This window comes from Protopterus annectens, chromosome 1.part1 (genome assembly GCF_019279795.1).
Source record: "Protopterus annectens isolate FY-2018-M chromosome 1.part1, PAN1.0, whole genome shotgun sequence".
NCBI lineage: Eukaryota > Metazoa > Chordata > Ceratodontiformes > Protopteridae > Protopterus > Protopterus annectens.
In genome coordinates, this window is record NC_056726.1 from 354,908,525 (window position 1) to 354,926,814 (window position 18,290).

Below are 18,290 nucleotides of genomic sequence, written 5' to 3' on the forward strand. Positions count from 1 at the left end.
TATCATTAGTACTTGTATATTCATTTCAGAGTAATGCATGCTGTGGCAGTGCTTTCACTGGATTGCCTCCTCTCATTTCTGTAGTCTCCATTCTTTCTTGCTTACTGTTTAGGAGTTTAGTATGACGACCCATTTCTTTCAAAGAAAATAATCTAATTACTTGAGTACCGTAACTGTTTATTTGCATTTGATTACCAGAAATACTTTAAAAGTATTACAAAACATTTTAAGAGCAATAATAGTCTTCAAAAATAATACAAAATGTATACAGTTTAAATAGTTCTACCAAATTAGACATATGAAAACTTTGGTTACGAACAGAGACAAGTTATATGATTTAATATTTAGAGAAATTTTAGCCAGTTATAGAGAAAATAAAGGTAAGTTGGTATAATGCAAACATAAATTGCAATATGAAATGAGAGGAAAAACAGGCTTATGGTATATTTAAAAGAGAAAGCCAGGGAAAAAAAATTGATAGAAGTAAGGAAGTGAGTGAAGAAGGAAAAGAAAGGAGGTGTAAGGTATGTATAGGTACCTGTTCACATTTAAGGATCAAGTTTATCCTAGTGTTGAATAAATGCAAACATTTTACGGTATCTCAGACTTCATACTCATCTTCCTGCTCACATTCCGACTAGTAGAATTTGGAGTGACTACCAATGACAGCATGCTGTTTTTGACCCCCCATGTTGTCTTACTTTTTGATGTGAAGGCACTGAGGAGGTGATGTCCACCTTTCCTTTTTTGGGGTATCTTTCACATGTATTGTCAGCCTACTGCTAAAAGGTGAGGAAGTACCCAGTGAAAAACATCTGTGTGCTTGTTATAGCAGAATGTTATTTTGGTAGTAGGATTTTCACATGAGTTAAGGACCTGCTAACAGAGGAGCCACCAGAGAGGTGGATATATGGTAAATTCCTACATAATTTGTTTAGCTTTTCCAAGTAGTAAATATTAGAATGTGTTTTTGTGTACCTAGGAGTTGACAGCAGTGGCAAGGCACGCAGTAAAGAAGAGCTACGTAACCAATATCTGATGGAGAAGTACATGTGGAAGTGGAAGCAATTTTTGAGCAAACGTGGAAAAAGGAGTCCTCCTCTGGATCTCAAACTTGGTCATAACAACTGGCTTAGACAGGTGAGACACCCCAGATCAGTGACATATATAACAAAAAAATATTGCAAACTTTTTTACCTTCTTTGCATTTTTGACCAAACCTTTCTGCATATTATCAAAATAAGTCAATATTTTTTTTGACATCAAAAAGCAAAGGGATTTTCTTTAAAGCTTTGGTGTAGATCTTTGTATGAAATTTAATATGCAGTCGTATTTTGATCCCATAGTAAAGCCAACATTTGCCTTGCTTTAACAGCCATTATAACCAGATCTATGTTGGTAGTATAATATGGTAATTTGGTACTTTTGTGTTCAGCATCAGCAGTTAGCACCATCTGTTTGTGAATGTTCATTATTTATTTGACACTTTTTCTGTTGCTATATCCAAAATCTCACTTCATAGTGTGTCCACTATGATCTTCATCTTTGCATGTGCAAATACTGTACCATACTGGCATTGTCATCTTCAGTAAATCATGGGAGACTGTGATAGTACTTGACTTAACTATATGCTTAAGCTCAGGCACCTAAAGGGTTAAATTTTAATTGCTGTTTTAACTATTAGTTTAATTGTTTTAATTTTTGGTCTGTTATTCTGCTGAACTTTTGGAATTTTAAATGGAGTTTCTCAGATTGTTAGTTCTGAAGAAGTCCCTGAGCAGAATTGTTGGGACAAAAGCACTTAACTTTGTTTTGAATAAAGTTGTTGCCGTTCACATTTGGCTGCTTCTTCAACTTTTACATTTTTATAGTACTTGAGGATGATAAAAGGCAGATGCAGTTCCCCTTCAAACATGGGTGTTGGGAAGATATAATAAATTGCATGCCAGTTAGTTTCAGCTCAGTGGCTGAAGACCTACTTGGTCCTTATGTTGACACTTTTTCTGTTGTCATATCCAAAACCTCACTTCGGAGAGTGTCCACTATGCTCTTCATCTTGGCCCTCTTCAAGAGAAATCTTGATGAGTGGATGGGAAATAGAAAGTTCACCCTGGGGATCACTCCAGTGACTGTACTTGATAGAGGCACTGGGAACTAACGTCGGGTGACACTGCCAGGGCACTTCTCTGGGCTAGGCTTGTAAAGGCTCCAAGGCCATTAGCCTAGTATACATATATATATATATATACAAAGCTGGAAAGGGCAGCTTGCATGCTAAGTAGTTAATTTCTTTTCTGCTCATTCTCATTCTCACTGTCATTTTCTGTAAAATTACTGAAGGGCAGAAAGGAAAAATGTCTTTATAATATCTGTGAAAAACTGCAGCATGATTAATAATGAAAATGGAATAGATATAATGTTAATGGCCTTAACAAAGTGGTCAAATATGTATCAGCAAGTTCATTGCTAAGAAGTTAATGTAATATACCTGGTTAACAAAAAAAGTAACGAGCTTAAGAGAAAAGAGATCCAGGTAAAATGTCAAAAGATATTCGCAATTATAGTGTGGAAATTTGAAAGCTTGGGTAATCATAAGATACTTGGGAGAAAGCGTCCTGGTTCGAAAGCAAGACATTCTTCTTCAGATGAGGCTTGTTGGCAGACTAGACGTTTTGCAAAGAATGTCAAGAAAGTAATGCACAGTTGAAAAGTGTCTCAAATTACTAGTCTATTGACTCCAGGGCGGGGCCTTTTTAAGCCTAGCCGTGCTTCCCAAAGGTGAGAATCAAACCTTGTGTCTTTAAGGTAAATAAGGTGAACCATTATGCAAACACCCAACCCATCCAGTTTGGATGGGGCAGTGGTGCAGCGGTAGCGTTGTCGCCTCACAGCAAGAGGTTCTCTGGTTCAATTCTCAGCTGGGGTGCCTTCTGTGTGGAATCTGCATGTCCTCCTTGCATTCATGTGGGTTTCCTCCCATGGTACAAAGACATGCGTCTGGAGTGTTTCTCCCTGGGCCTCTGCTGAAAATTGGCTCATTCCAAGTCGGACTTTCCCAGTTAACAAATGCAAAATAAATAAATAATAAAATAAACTTGCAGGAACATAAATCATCCTGAACGGTGTTGGGGACGGGTGTGATGTTACTTAAAACATGCAAATGCATTTGGTTTTATCCTGTTTTCAAGTTTGGCATTTTTTCTTAGAAGTCCCCTTATCCTGCTTTGACACATTTCTGGACACATGCAGCACATCAAGGGAGCGCAATTAACCATTAACAATTAACCAGTGGATGGGAGGGTGGCCTAATGGTTAAGGTGTTTGCTTTACAAACACAAGGTGCAGGGTTTGAGTCTCACAAGGGATAATTGGCTAGCCTTAAAATGGCTCACAAGGGCAGTTAGCTTAGTACTAATCTATGAACCTATTAAGCTAGTTTATTCTTTACTGCCACTTGCACCATTTGGGCAGCAGTCCAGATATAAAGTCTGATCACATGATAACATTGTGGTCCTTGTGTGTGTAGCATCTTGATGAGTGCTTGTATTTATGTTGTTGTTCCACTTCAGAAGACACTGTGGTTTGGGGCAGTTGAGAATGTAATACTACGACTGTGGTGGTACTATGGCCAGTAGTATTAGTGCCACCTATTGCCCTTTCCATCGAGCAGAGCAAGACCAGCTGAGTTCTGGAAATCTCACCCTCTGGTTGTCTGAGTGTTTGATGGCAGTACTGAAGGACTCTTCCTCTCCTGGGTCAGAGAGTGCAGTAGATAAGATTGAGGAGAACTCAGTGAAGTTATCCTGCACCAGGGACTGCTGTTCAAGCTCAAATCTTCATGCAGCTGCCTGAGGTCTAATTGGACCTAGTGTTTAAGGTTGTCTAAGTGGACCCTTGGGGAACATATCCTAATGCCACATCAAATTGAGTGCAGGTCTCTCAGGTCCCCACATTTCCAGTTGGTAAGTAGGTCCTGGAGTCCCATCTTTCTGTGTTCTAGTATCCATTGCCTATCCCTCTTCTGCACTTTGCTTGTATTGTTCATAGGTTGTCTCTAGGCAATAGACCAGTTAAGTGTTTTTAAGCCAAGTCACAGTAATACTACTGGTACACATTAGCTATAATGCATACCAGTGGTATTGCTATGACTAGACAGTATGTCTGGTAAACAGCTATTTATTTCCTCTGCCCATAAGGGATAGGGTATAAGCCTGGGGAAATTTAAGGTTTATGATCAATTAATCTAAATTAGATTTTGAAGATAAGTGATGTGCTTTACTTTACAGAAAACAGGATTTTGCAGAGGTGGGGTGTTCTTCAGGAGAAATATAGCATGCCAGAAAGCAGTATTTATGTTGCAGTAAACAAGTCCTTTTTTATAGTTGGGATTTGCTGGGGTATTTCAGGTTGGGTTAGGTGTTTGGATGCATACATTTACTGATGGGCACGTTGTTTATAGATTCAGTGATCATAAGACTCTGTAGCCTTGTTATGCCTTTTGTGCCTAGCCAGTACCCACCCTCAAGCCACACGTCTTTTCTCCAGGAGGGCCATACCAGTCAGCTGAGCGTAGATTTTTAGATATCCATCTATTTGTCTAGTTCATGCTTGAAGGAATATTGTAAATCCTTTCTGCTTAACATGAAAGGGAAGTTTATTCCAGGTTTGGGAGGTGTTCTAAACATGTCCCTACACTGTGATTTATGTATCTGTTGGGGAAGACTTGGGTCCCTTGTTCTAGTATAGGTGGAGATATTGGACTTGAGTTGAAACTGTGGATGTCCTTGACATTTAGTTCTCCAGTGGTGTGGTAAGTGAGAAAAAAAAGTCCTGTAAGACACTGAGTAAAGAAATAGAGCTTCCAGTCTCTCTTGGTAGCTCAGGGACTTTAGGTATGTGGTCTTTTTGATGAGAAAACTTTGGAGAAGTTATTATTTAGCTTGTGTAGTGAGATACTTCCAAAGAGAGTTTTCCACTCTACAGTTAGCCTGATCAGTGCTTGAGTGTCCGTGAGTGATTACCTCTTTAGACCTTAATGCTATTTCTGTGCCAGTCAGCTGGATTAAATAAAGGAGTTACCTGGCAACCATTGTCACACAATGGCTCAAACAGAGGGTAGTACCTAGATCCCTGACTACATTTTTTTGTAGCTATGTATTGTCTGTACAGTATGAAGAAGTGTGAGGTTGTCTACCAAAAGTGTTGATGCTGCATATTTTAGAATTTAGTCTGATCCCACTTTTAGTGTACCAGTAGTTTACTAGAGAGAGTTCATTCTGGAGGGTTTGTATGTCACACATGTCTTAACCTCTTGTTTGTAGTGATCTTCCAGCTTTATTAGCCAGAGGTCTTGGCTCTCTGTATATCTGATAAATAAAGGCCAAGAGGAGGTTCCTGCATCGAGTCCTGAAGGACACTGCTAATCACTTTAATACTTTCTGATGAGTTATTTGCAGTTCATACTGAGTAGGTTCTATTTTTCATCCAGATTGGCAACCATCTTAACCACATATGGATTGATTTTTAAAGCACTCAACCTTTGTATGCCAGCATGGGGAATGGTGTTAAATGATGTGGCCCGTCAAGATGCACTGAGTGCACTGCATGGCTACCACCTACAGCCTCCTTTACCCTTTTGAAGAAGGTTATCAGATTAAAATAGACAGTATCTGCCCTTCACAAAGCCAGTACTGTAGGGGATTCAAGTCTAGAAAGATTCTTGATGTCGCAGTTTGAGGTAAATTATAATTGGATCCATTGCTTTACAGTTGAGATTTTTGTAAGGTTGATAGGTCTGTAGTTACCCAAGTCAGTTGTGAGGGCCATCCTTATGGAAGGGCATCACTATTGCAGTGTACCCCTCACCAGAGCAAAGCCAGTGGCTAAACTTAGGTTTAATAGTGTGTGTCTCAACAAGGGCATGTTTAACATTAATTTTGCAAACAAGGATGTTGTCCATTCCCATGGAGGACATATTCTGTAGCCTTGATTAACATTTTCAGTAAATATTTTTTATAGATAATTTGGGCGAGCAAGGGGTTCCAATATTTTAGGACTTTGAATAGAAGTCTTGTGGTAAAGTTGTCAGTAAATTTGTTTGCAGGGATAGTGGCTATATCTGTTGGCTCAAAATAGGAGACATCATTATGAGTAAGTTCATACAATTTATGGTATAAAGGTGTGTTTGGGTATATGTATTTATTGACGTTTGATTACTAGGAAAGTCCGACTGGGTAAGAGCTCATTTTCAGAGGAGGTCTGGGGAAAAGAGCTTTAAAGTATTACAAAACACGTTAAGAGTAATAATTTAGAGTCTTAAAAAATACAGTGTAAATAATTATACCAAATTAGACATATGAAAGTATGTATATAAAACCTAGTTAAAAAAGGATCTATTAATTCTTTGGTTTCAAAAGCCAGTTTTTTGTCTAAGTGTATGGGCTCCTTTAGTTAGTGGACCTGATAGTGTTCTTCATTTGCTGTTGTAATGTAGTTGATATAATTGAGAAAAAGGGGTTTGTATCTGCTAATTTTTTTTTCAAAAATCATCTTTAACTTTTCAGCTACAAAATGTTAAACAGTCAGATGACAACAAACTAAATATATATAGGTACAGTAGTAAAGAAAAGAAAACATCAATCCTATAACTATATACATTATTATACAATAGAAGTCACCACATAAACTATTTTTTGCTAATACAGAAGAAAGAACATTGTAAGGAGCATATATTGAAAAGTATAAGTAGTGTGTGCAAGCTCTTTGCTATAACCAAAGAGTATAATGGTAGATACTTAAGCATTGCAATATATAAAGGAAAAGGCTGATTCTACTGTAAAGAAATTCAGATCATGGTAATTTTACTTGGTTTAGTGTATAAAATGGTTTTAGCTCTTAAGAATTATGTCACGCAAGTGTCCATAGTATTTGTGATGATATTGCTTTTGATTAGCAGCTGTATATGCTAATTTATGGGAGGAAATATATTTAATTGCTAGGTTACGAAAGTCTTCCCATGAAGTTGGGGATTTAAGAGTTAATTTTTTTGTGATATAAAATTTAATAAGAGCGCAAATTGTGATGAGAATATGTTTTTAGATTTTAGGAAGTGTGCTTGTAGTGATATGTAGGATAATTGTTTCCCATAATAAGGTTGATTTTTCATATCCCATCTTCTCTAATCTAGCTGTTCGAGAACATCATAAGCTGTGAATTACAACCTCGAAAAATATGCAAAATATCTGCAGCTTGATTTGGGCAGTATGGGCAATAAGCTGAATATTTGGGGTTAAACTTAATATTTGATGGCGTATAATAAGCATCATTGTTAATCATAATTTGAGTGTACAACGACCATTTAAAGGGAATGAACTTAATAGTATTTTCGATGGCCACTCTTATTATTTTCTGTAATTAATTGGCTTTTGTCTTGCCAGTATAATAAGGAACTGAGATTTTATACTTTTTATGAATTTATACGACCTAGAAATAGTTTTTCCTTTAGTTGCTAGGTTTTCAATATTAGAATAGCTAAATTAATGTCATGTTGGTCGATTTTAATTTGAGATAATTTAGTATTAATTAGATACACGATTTGATTAAGAACATTATTATATTTTTTAGGGAGTTCCAATTTCATTCTTAATTTGGATATAGTAGTTTCTTGCCATTTGTAAATGTCCCATATTGTAAATTCTTTAATAAGAGGGTAATTTGTTAGGTTTATTGGTTGGTTATTAATTAACAGATTAGGGTTTAGGTGAAGCGGTTGCATGAAGGCAAGGGCATTGGATAACTGTATAGATATGAGTAAATTTTGAATAGTTAGAATCATATGTTTGAACAATGGGTGTAAATTCTTGGTGTAGGAGTTTCTTTGATTTAAATTTAGAAAAGGGGGGATTTGGGGTTAATGTCAAAGGATTTAATGTGATCATATCAGATTTTGATCCATTGGGGTGCCCAACTACACACGTTAGAATCATTGTTTATTATTTGGAGCAATCTACAAGAGGTAATTATAGTGTAATAAAGTTTAAAGTCTGGTAAACCCAGGCCTCCTTTGTCCTTTGCAAGGGAAAGTTTATCATATTTAATTCTGACTGATTTTGGATGCCACAAGCATTTAGATAAGGCTTTTTCCATAGCTTTCAAAAAAACTTTGAGGAACAATTGAAAAAATAGCATACATTTGGAAAAGAATTCTAGGTAAGACATTCATTTTGACCACGCTGGCTTTAGAGAGTAAAGACATGTTAACATTCTTCCCTCTATTAATATAATTTTGAATATTAGTCCAAGTATGTGATAAATTAATCTTGATGATTTCTCTAAAGTCGGAAGTATAAGTTACACCTAGATATTTTATCTGATATTTAATTTTTATCTCACTATCAGAAAAAAATAATTTAAGAAGTTTCTTCTGTTGTATAGTTTATTTATGGTGGTGGACTACCAGGTTGGTTTGTTTTTGAATTTCTCATGATACTTTGTTTTGGTAGATGGAGATATGCCCTAGAGAGCAGAGAAATGAAGGTCAGCAGGGCTAAGACAGAATATATGTGTGTAAATGAGAGGGAGGGTAGAGGAATGGTGAGGATGCAGGGAGTAGAGCTGGTAAAGGTGGACGAGTTTAAGTACTTGGGATCAACAGTTCAGAGTAATGGTGAATGTGGAAGAGAGGTGAAGAAGAGAGTACAGGCAGGGTGGAATGGGTGGAGAAGAGTGTCAGGAGTGATTTGTGACAGACGGGTACCAGTAAGAGTGAAAGGGAAGGTCTACAAGAGGGTAGTGAGACCAGCTATGTTATATGGGTTGGAGACAGTGGCATTGACAAAAAGGCAGGAGTCAGAGCTGGATGTGGCAGAGTTAAAGATGTTAAGATTTGCACTCGGTGTGACTAGGATGAATAGGATTAGGAATCAGTATATTAGAGGGACAGCTCATGTTGGACAGTTTGGAGACAAAGCAAGAGAGACGAGATTGCGTTGGTTTGGACATTTGCTGAGGAGGGATGATGGGTATATTGGGAAAAAGATGCTCAGGATGGAGCTGCCAGGTAAGAGGAAAAGAGGAAGGCCTAAGATAAGGTTTATGGACGTGGTGAGAGACGACAATGCAGGCAGTTGGTGTGACAGAGCAAGATGCAGAGGATAGGAAGAAATGGAAAGAGATGATCTGCTGTGGCGACCCCTAACGGGAAAAGCCGAAAGAGGATGATGATGACTTTGTTTTGGTAGAGACTGCTTGCAATATACATTTTTCTAAATGGGTGTAGAATTCCTTAGTGAAGCTTACTGTTCTGTTAAGGTTGATGGAGGTGCAGTCATAAACGGATTGTTTGTTGCACCATAGGATGAGGTTGACATGTTTGTAGTCCTTAAATGAATTTGATGTAGGAATTTTGGGAAGTTTAAAGGAGAAGGTGTCAAGGTTATGGTCAAAATTTTTCTGAGGAAGGAAGATTACCACAGGAGTAGGGCAAGAGACAGCCATGCTTGTAAGAATCAGGTCAGGAATGACAAGTTCTGTAGAAGGTTTATTTACCAACTCCTCAAGGGAAGTTTTTGTACTGAGTCTAGGGATTTTTGGGCATATCCTACCTTGGAGTTGTAAATATCCCAGTTTATTGAAGGGTAGTCAAAGTCACAGAAAATAAGGGGATTTTTGCTAATAGGGAGATCATTTAGGGCACTGAAGTGACTTACATTGTCATCAGAGGACACAGAAGACATTCTGTAACAAACTGTTAGTTGATAATCGTATCAAGAGTGATCTGTAGTTCAGAAAATTCACTTTTAGTCCCTATTTATCTGCCTGGCGATAGTATGTTCCTTGATAATTATGAGGACTCCACCACCACAGTTGCCATTATGTCTGAATGCTTGAAAAAATGCAAAACCCCAATGTGTAGAGAGCGATATTTTTATATTTCAACCAGGTTTCAGTAACTGTACAGACTTGAATACTTTCCAAATGCAGAAGTGCTTCAAGATAAGACAATTTATTGTTTAGACTTCTGGAATTGGGACGCATCACCTTTATGTGACCTTAGTGTGAAGTGTATTGTAGTATGAGCCTGACAAGAGCCAGTCAAAGGGAGATAACACCTTATGCCTTTAATAATCAACTGGGCTGGTTAGAAGGCTTGCTTAGGTTCATAGGATGTTACTAGGCTATTGACCCAAGGGTCTTTACAAGCCTAGCTGTTAAAAGCCAGTATAGTACTAAATGAGAGATAATAGTTTATGCCCAAGGTTTTTCACACAAGGACTACCCATGTCCAGGAGAGAAGGCAGGGCAGTCTTGCGCAGAAATTTACGGTTTCGGGGTCATGGAGCTGCTCTGCTTGATATGGATTGGAAGCCTATTCCAGAAGAGTGTCAACCTCTGAGAGATGCATCTGTTTCTCCAGCAGGTCCTGTTTGTCGCAAGCTAGATTGAGGTCCCTGGAATGGGTGACTCTATGCATTTCCATTAGATTTGTTGTCAGAGATAGCCCTGTAAACCAGACATATGTCGCCTCTAAGTAGTCTGTAGGGTACTGAGTGTAGTGACAGCGACTTCAGTCTGTTCACATATGACGTGCTGGAGACCCTGAATTTTCTTAGAAATCTCTAAAGTTTCTCAAGTTGCTGCAGGTGTCTGATACAGTACACATACCAAAGGGAGCATTATATTCGGTAATAGGCTGATGAGGGAAAAGTATAGGTGAGTTATAACCTCTTTTGCTCTTGAGGCGATGCCTTTGCTAATCGGTTGAGTGACGTATAATGCCTTCCTCGCCACAATAGATGCATGGTGGTCAAAGTTGAGGTCACAGTCAACTTATGTTCCCAGGTCTGTCACTACTGAATTGATACTTGAGGTATTATTGTTTATTTTATAATCAGCAAGGACATTGTTCTTTCCAAAGAGAATGATGATGCATTTTTAGCATTTAGTTTAATACAATGGCTTTAGCACCAATCATTGGTCTATATAAGCCCCTTTTGAAGTACGCTGACACTGCTAGCGGATTCGGTGTGAACACCTAATTTGCAGTCATCTGCAAACACTGTTAGCCACAGCCCCTCCGTTTTGGCCTGGACTTCTTTAGTCTTTCTTGCCACGCGGTGCCCGAAGCAAAAGCATTTCGCAAGTGCCGGTCGGCCGACTACTGAAATATTTGAGTTTGAGTTTCAGAACCGAAGTCTTCACTAAAGCTAAGTACCCCGTTGGGGAAACTTTTTTCTTGCTCCATACCGATGTCAGAAAAAGTTAATAATTGTATTACTTGTGGAAAGCAAATACCTCATAAGGATTTCCATTTATACTGTGTTCCTTGCCTAGGCCCTGATCACAACGTGCCTGGCTGTCGGTTTTGTGCTAGATTTAACCAACACACTATTAAGCGTTGGTATATTTTTGCCTCAAAATATTTTGGAAACAGATTTAACTACCCAGAAATGTCGTCGGATAGCAATCAGACTACCGGAGTACATAAAAAAAATGCAAAGAAAAGCAGTCGAGATCCAAAACCAACGACAAAGTTTCTCTTAAGCCAGTCGCTGGTTCGCCGGTACTCAGTGAGGTGCTTTTGCAGCCCCTGATACCTGTTACCTTCGAGTCGCAGGCCTCTACCGACACCCATGTGGAGTCCGGCATGCCACAAGATACTCAAGGTATTGGACCAACGGATGTATCTCCCTCGGATGGGTCTAGAGCAGTTGAGCAGGCACTGGCTTCTGAGGGTGTATTCAGACCTCAACATTTGTTTATCAAACTGACGACAGCTGCAAAACCAAAAACAAAAGCAACTTCTAAAACTAAAAAAATGACGCATGAGCCACGTGCACAGGCCTCTATGCCTAAAAAACAGATGATCAAAATGGCTGAAGACCTTATTACCTTGATCAAGGGTACCCATCCCCTCCAGGTAAGAGGCCTAGGCCAGACACGGATTATGAATCTTCAGATCAGGTTTCTATTTCTTCTGATTCCTCTTCTGATCAGGAATTATCTGTACCTCCCTATGAGGATTCTGATGCAGAGGAGTCTATACCATCTGCATCTCCTCCTGAGGATTATTCATTTGGAGAAACCTTGCATACTTTGAGGGAGCATTTTCACTGGGAGAGTCAAGATTTCTCAGAATCAAAAAAAAGGCTCAGGGATTTCCTTCTCCCTCAGCACAGGCCTTTAGCCATTCCCCGTTTTAGACATTGCGGATGATGTGTTTTCGGAGTCAAGCTTCACCCCTGACTCCTTACCTCCGGCTCCCAGTAAGCCTGACAGATATTACAGGGTCCCTGACTCACATAAATTTTTATTTAGAAACCCTGCTGCTGATCCTGAAACTATTTCACAAGGTCCAAAGGGAGTTAAGGCCTCAGCAGCAAAAAATCCTAGCCCCTCTGACAGAGATTCAAGGGCACTGGACAGATGGGGAAAAAAGGTTTATACATCTGCAACCTTGGCAATCAGGGCCTTAAACTGTCAGTTTCATATGCTTAAGTATCAACAACATGTTATGGTATTGCTGAAACAGAAAATGATGATTTCTGAATGTGCAGAAAATAAAGAATTGCAGGAATTATTGCATGCAGCTGAACGGGTTGGAAAGCATACTTTGCAATGTGGTTTTGACTCCTTAGAGGCCTCCTGTAGGGCCGCAGTTACTGGATCTGTGATTAGGAGGCATGCCTGGATAAAGGAACAAAATTTGCCTCATCATGTTAAAGCTAAATTGCTAGATGCACCTTTACAGCATGATACTCTGTTTGGTATTAAGGCAGAATAGGTTTTAAAGAAAATGGAAGACAAAGCTAAGTCTATGCAAACTGTTAAAGACTTCTTACAAGTGTAGCCAACAAGATTCAGTAGACACTGGCCTACAAAAAATTGGTCCTTTCCTGTGTAAGACAGAGCTCAAAGGGACAAATCCAGACGCCCTAAGGGTTCCAGATACCAGATGCAAGATTCATACAGGTCAAAGCAATGGGGCGCTTCTACCTCCAAATCTGGAGGGGATAAAGCACAACCCTACAGAAAACAGTCCCAATGACTTCCCTCTGCCTACACCAAGCACTTATCTTTTGGAAGCACCCTTAGGGGGAAAATTAGCACTTTTTGCTCAAAATTGGCAGTTAATAACTCAGGACAAGTGGGTATTAAAGATAGTATCACAGGGATACAGATTCCCTTTCCACACTCTGCCAATGGCAAACGGTTGGCCAGATCTGCCAAAAAAACAATGGGCAGAGGCACAGAAACAGGTTACGTCCCTCATGGATATGAGGGCCATTCGGCCAGTACCAGAACAGGAAAAAGGACAAGGTTTTTACTCGACTGTTCTTGGTACCCAGAAAGGACAAGGCCTGGCGGCCAATACTGGATTTATCGATTTTGAACACATACCTGGACATTCCAAAATTCAAAATGCTGACTTTGCAGCAGCTTCTGCCCATGCTGGGCAAGAATGCTTGGCTGGTGACATTAGACCTAAAAGAGGCATACATGCATGTCCCAATAAGGCAATCATGCAGAAGATACCTCAGATTCAAGGCTGGCTTAATGCATTACCAATTCTCTGCACTGCCCTTTGGCTTATCTACTGCGCCCAGGGTCTTTACAAAGTGCCTGGCACCAGTAATTGCATTTTGCAGACAAAGAAGTATACAAATATATCCTTACTTGGACGACTGTCTCATTCAAGCAAAGTACAAGGACATTCTTCTTCGACACCTGGCGTTTGTGAAAAGGCTTCTAACATGCCTGCGGTACACAATAAACGAAAAGAAATCACAACTGGTACCCTCTCAAAAGATAACATTCCTGGGTGCAAGCTTGAATACAACTGCCCAGATGGCTTACCTCACGCCAGACAAGCAAAGGCAACCGAATTCTTACTTCAAACTGATGGCAACAAAAACCCAGTTATCTGCAAGACAAATTCTGCAGGCTTTGGGCTTCATGGCATCCTGCATCCTACTGATTCCATATGCAAGACTGCATATGAGGAAACTTTAATGGTACGTAAAAAGTTTATGGAGTCAACATTCTGACAGTCTGGAAACAATGATTAATTTCATTCTCTGCCTACAGCAGGAGTTTCTATGGTGGGCAAAGGCATGTCACCAAAACATGGGATGGGCCTTCACTCTTCCCCCCTGCCAGCCAGACCTTAACAACAGACACATCAGATTATGCCTGGGGGGCCCACATGGCAAGAAGATGCATTCAGGGCATATGGACCCCAAAACAAATGCATCTACATATCAACCAGAAAGAGATGCTAGCTGTTCAAAATGCCCTAACAGCCTTCAAGGACTTACTTCATCCAGGACAACTACTGATAAAGACGGACAAGACCACGGTCATGTGGTATATAAACAAGCAAGGGGGCACACACTCATACCCCCTTTGCAGTTTAGCCATGGCACTGTGAGACACAGCTTTGACCTACCAAATACATCTTCAAGCTCAATTCCTGCCAGGAAAACAAAATACTCTGGCAGATGATTTAAGCAGAAAACTTATGAATCCTCATGAGTGGAAACTAAATCCACAAGTCTTCAGCATGATAACAGAGAAATGGGGGAGCCCAGATATAGATCTATTTGCCTCTCCTCAAAATTATCAATTGAAAAGATTCTGCCCAAGGTCTTATCACAGACAAGCATGGAAAGTGGATGCCCTATCCATCAGTTGGCAAAACCTATCAGTTTACGCCTTTCCTCCTCTGCCTCTTCTTCCCAAGGTCCTCCTAAAAGTCAGACAAGAGAAACCAAAGATGATACTAATTGCCCCGGACTGGCCCTGCCAATACTGGTACCCAGTCCTAAGGAACTTGTCTCATTACCCAGCTTGGACCTTACCTCAAAGACCTCATCTACTGTCCCAGCAAAACAATCAGATCCTGCACAATCAACTCCGGACACTGAACCTGACAGCATGGCTGATCATGTAGTTGTACAAACAACTCCTCTCAGTAAAGCTGTGATGGATGTCATTTTGAAAGCCAGAAGGCCTAGTACTAGAAAATCTTATGCTGATAAATGGAAGAGATTCTGTGCTTGGCATCAAGCACAAGGAACTGATGCAACAGAACCAAATATTCCTCAGATATTACAATACTTGACTGAGATGCTTGACAAAGGCCTATCTTTCTCATCAATTAAAATCCATGCTTCTGCCATTTCGGCTCATTACAATACAGAGCAACCAATCTTTTCTCATCCTTTACTAAAGCAGTATCTTAGAGGAGCCAAAAAATGTAAGGCCTCCTAGAAGATCACCATTACCTGCATGGGACCTCAGTTATGTGTTGGAAAAGCTCACCCTGCCTCCATTTGAACCAGATGCTACTGCTGAAGTTCTTGTCATGGAAAACAGCTCTGCTACTAGCAATTACTTCAGCAAGAAGAGTTTCAGAGCTACAGGCCCTCATGGCTGTAGAGCCTTTTTATCATATTTTACCCAGACGGTGTCTCTGAGGACAAATCCTACATTTATGCCGAAGGTGGTTTCCAGTGTGGCTCTTAACCAAACAATTCATCTGCCAACTTTTTATCCAAATCCGCAGAACAAGGTGGAGAGAATTCTGCATTCCTTGGACGTACACAGACAGCTAAGATTCTACTTGAGCAGGACTAAAGCTCTAAGAAAAACTGAGCATTTACTAGTGGCATATGCTGCAGGATCAGAAGGAAAGGCTATTTCAAAGCAGACAGTTTCAAAGTGGATAAGCCACTGCATCCGTTACTGCTACTTACACCATGGTAAACCTGTTCCCAAGGGCATTAGGTCTCATTACACCAGAGCTGCAGCTACTTCAGCAGCCTTTCTCAGAGGAGTACCAACCAAAGACATTCTAGAGGCTGCTACTTGGAGTTCTGTTCACACTTTCACAAATCATTATTTTATTTTATTTATTTATTTAATTTATTTAACATTTGTTGACCGGGAATGTCCGACTAGGTTCCACAGAGCCTGTTTTCAGCGGAGGCCCGGGGAGAAATGCTCCATTATCCAATTATCATTTGCCTCTCTACTCTAAGTCCAGGGCAGGCTTTGCCACTGCAGTTCTGCAGGGCCTTATAGCCGCATCTAATGCTGTTTAGCTCCAGCCTCCCAACCATAGCTTTGGGATTCTACCCAAATGTAATTACTTCAACAGTGAAACACGAAGAACATAGTACAGCTGTGTACACTTACCATAAATGTAGACGTTCGAGTGTATTCACTGTTGCAGTCCAGGTTACCCTCCCGCCATCCCCCTGTCATTCTGGAGTTTATCTGTCCTTCTCTATCTTCTACAACCTATGTGGTGTATTTGCTTGTAGATGAAGGTAAAGTTTATATTGATGCATGTGTGTGTGTGTGTGTGTGTGTGTGTGTGTGTGTGTGTGTGTGTGTGTGTGTGTATATATGTATATATATATATATATATATATATATATATATATATATATATATGTGTCGGCTGCATGTTTTATACCCCTGACGATCTGACGTCAATGAAGAGGAGACAGCAACAAACGCAGGACCCAAGACTTTGGAATTCAGGCCGACCGCGGGCAACCTGCCAGCAGATTACCCAAATGTAATGACTGCAAAAGTGAATACACTCGGACATCTACATTTATGGTAAGTGTACACAACTGTACTGTCTGCTGGTAGACGTAAAGTTTTTCACTTTGAGTGTTGTCAATTTGTGAGCCACTTTGCAACCCACCTGGCAACATAGGGGTTGATATTCAACTGGGTTCATTGGTCAATGATGTTGAATGTAGGATAGTGCCAAAGATCTTGTCCAAGTCAAGATAGGCTGTTTGCCCTTGTCTATGGGTCTGGTCACGTTCTCAAAGAAGTCCCCCAGATTTAGCAGGCATGACCTGACCTTGACAAAACCGTACTGGGATGGATCCAGGGTATGGAGATCACCTATATCCTTATTTATGATGTCCATGATGATTCATTCCATTGCCTTATAGATGAGGCTGGTTAAACGTATAAAGTTACCCAGGTCGGTTGCCAGACCTCCCTTGTGGAGGGTGATAAGTCACTGTTTTCCATTCACTGGGGACATAGCCAGTACTCAGGCTGTAGTTGAATAGAGTGCCTACTGGAGTAGCTAGCTCTTGTTTTAGAACATTAAGAATGTAGCCCAGAATGCCATCTGGTCCCATGGAGGCTGTGTTCGTAGCCTTGGAGAGAGCATTGATGACTTGCTGTTTGGAGATGCAGGGAAGAGGAGATGATGAAGACATGGTTTGTGGTATGCTTGGGAGGGATAGGGGTGAAATATTTGCCAAACCTGTCTGCTAGCAGATTTGCAATTTCCACAGGGTCTGTGTGTGTGTGTGTGTGTGTGTGTGTGTGTGTGTGTGTGTGTGTGTGTGTGTGTGTGTGTGTGTGTGATGCTGTCCACAATTAGTTAAGCACACAACTAAGTCCTACATTTTAGGTTCTGGATGTAGCTGAAGAAAGCCTTATGGTTATCCGTGGCTATGTTTGCTCAATTTTTCTCATAGTTGTTCTCTGAAGATTTTACTGGTTGCCTTGTTTACTTGTTCAGGCTTAGGAGGGTGCTCTTCTAGTTCTGGGATTTCACATTTATATTTTAGACAGCAGCTTCTTTCACTTATTAATTTATTAATGCTAGACGTCCACCAGGATGGTTTGTTTTTTTCTTGAGGATCTTGCTTTAATCCTATCCGGCACTGCTGTGTCTGTACAGGGCATTAGTGTATACCTTAGTATAGCTGTCAATGCCATCTGTGGAAGCCAGAGCTCGAAGGTCTTACTATACCTTCCCTTAGGAGGGTATAAGTTACCTTTGGTGAGGTTTTTTAGCCTGACTTCTCCTTTGGGGAGTTCTGGTAATATTGCTCCTTCAAAAATGACTGATTTATGGTCAGATTTAACCAGTGTGGGCCTTACACTTGAGATGTTGCATCTGTCACTTGTGTTGGTGACAACCAGGTCTGGAATATTGGAGCCCTTTGTGGGATGGTTCATAGGTGTGCACTAGGCTAATGGCCCTGGAGCTTTTGCAAGCCTAGGCCGTAGAAGTGTCCTGTTATTGTGCCGCCCAATGTCAATTCCCAGTGCCTCTATCAAGTAAAGCCACTGGATTGATCCTCAAGGTGAAATTTCTATTTCCCATCCACTCATCAAGATTTCTCTTGAAGAGGGCCAGTGAGATGCTCTGCTTGACATGTATGGGAAGTGTATTCCATGGCATGGGTAGTCTCTGGGTTATGAACCTGTCCCTCCAGCATGTTCTGTTGATTGCGATAATGAAG

The 18,290-nt window shown here is 40.3% G+C and overlaps 1 protein-coding gene across 1 annotated transcript in view; it reads left to right on the plus strand.

Annotated features, from left to right (window-relative positions):
- Positions 1-18,290, plus strand: part of UBR4 (ubiquitin protein ligase E3 component n-recognin 4) — a 3,959,899-nt gene that overhangs the window by 3,300,653 nt on the left and 640,956 nt on the right. Inside the window, 1 exon segment of the mRNA XM_044087073.1 lies at positions 983-1,140. Coding sequence (XP_043943008.1) covers positions 983-1,140 — 158 coding nt within the window.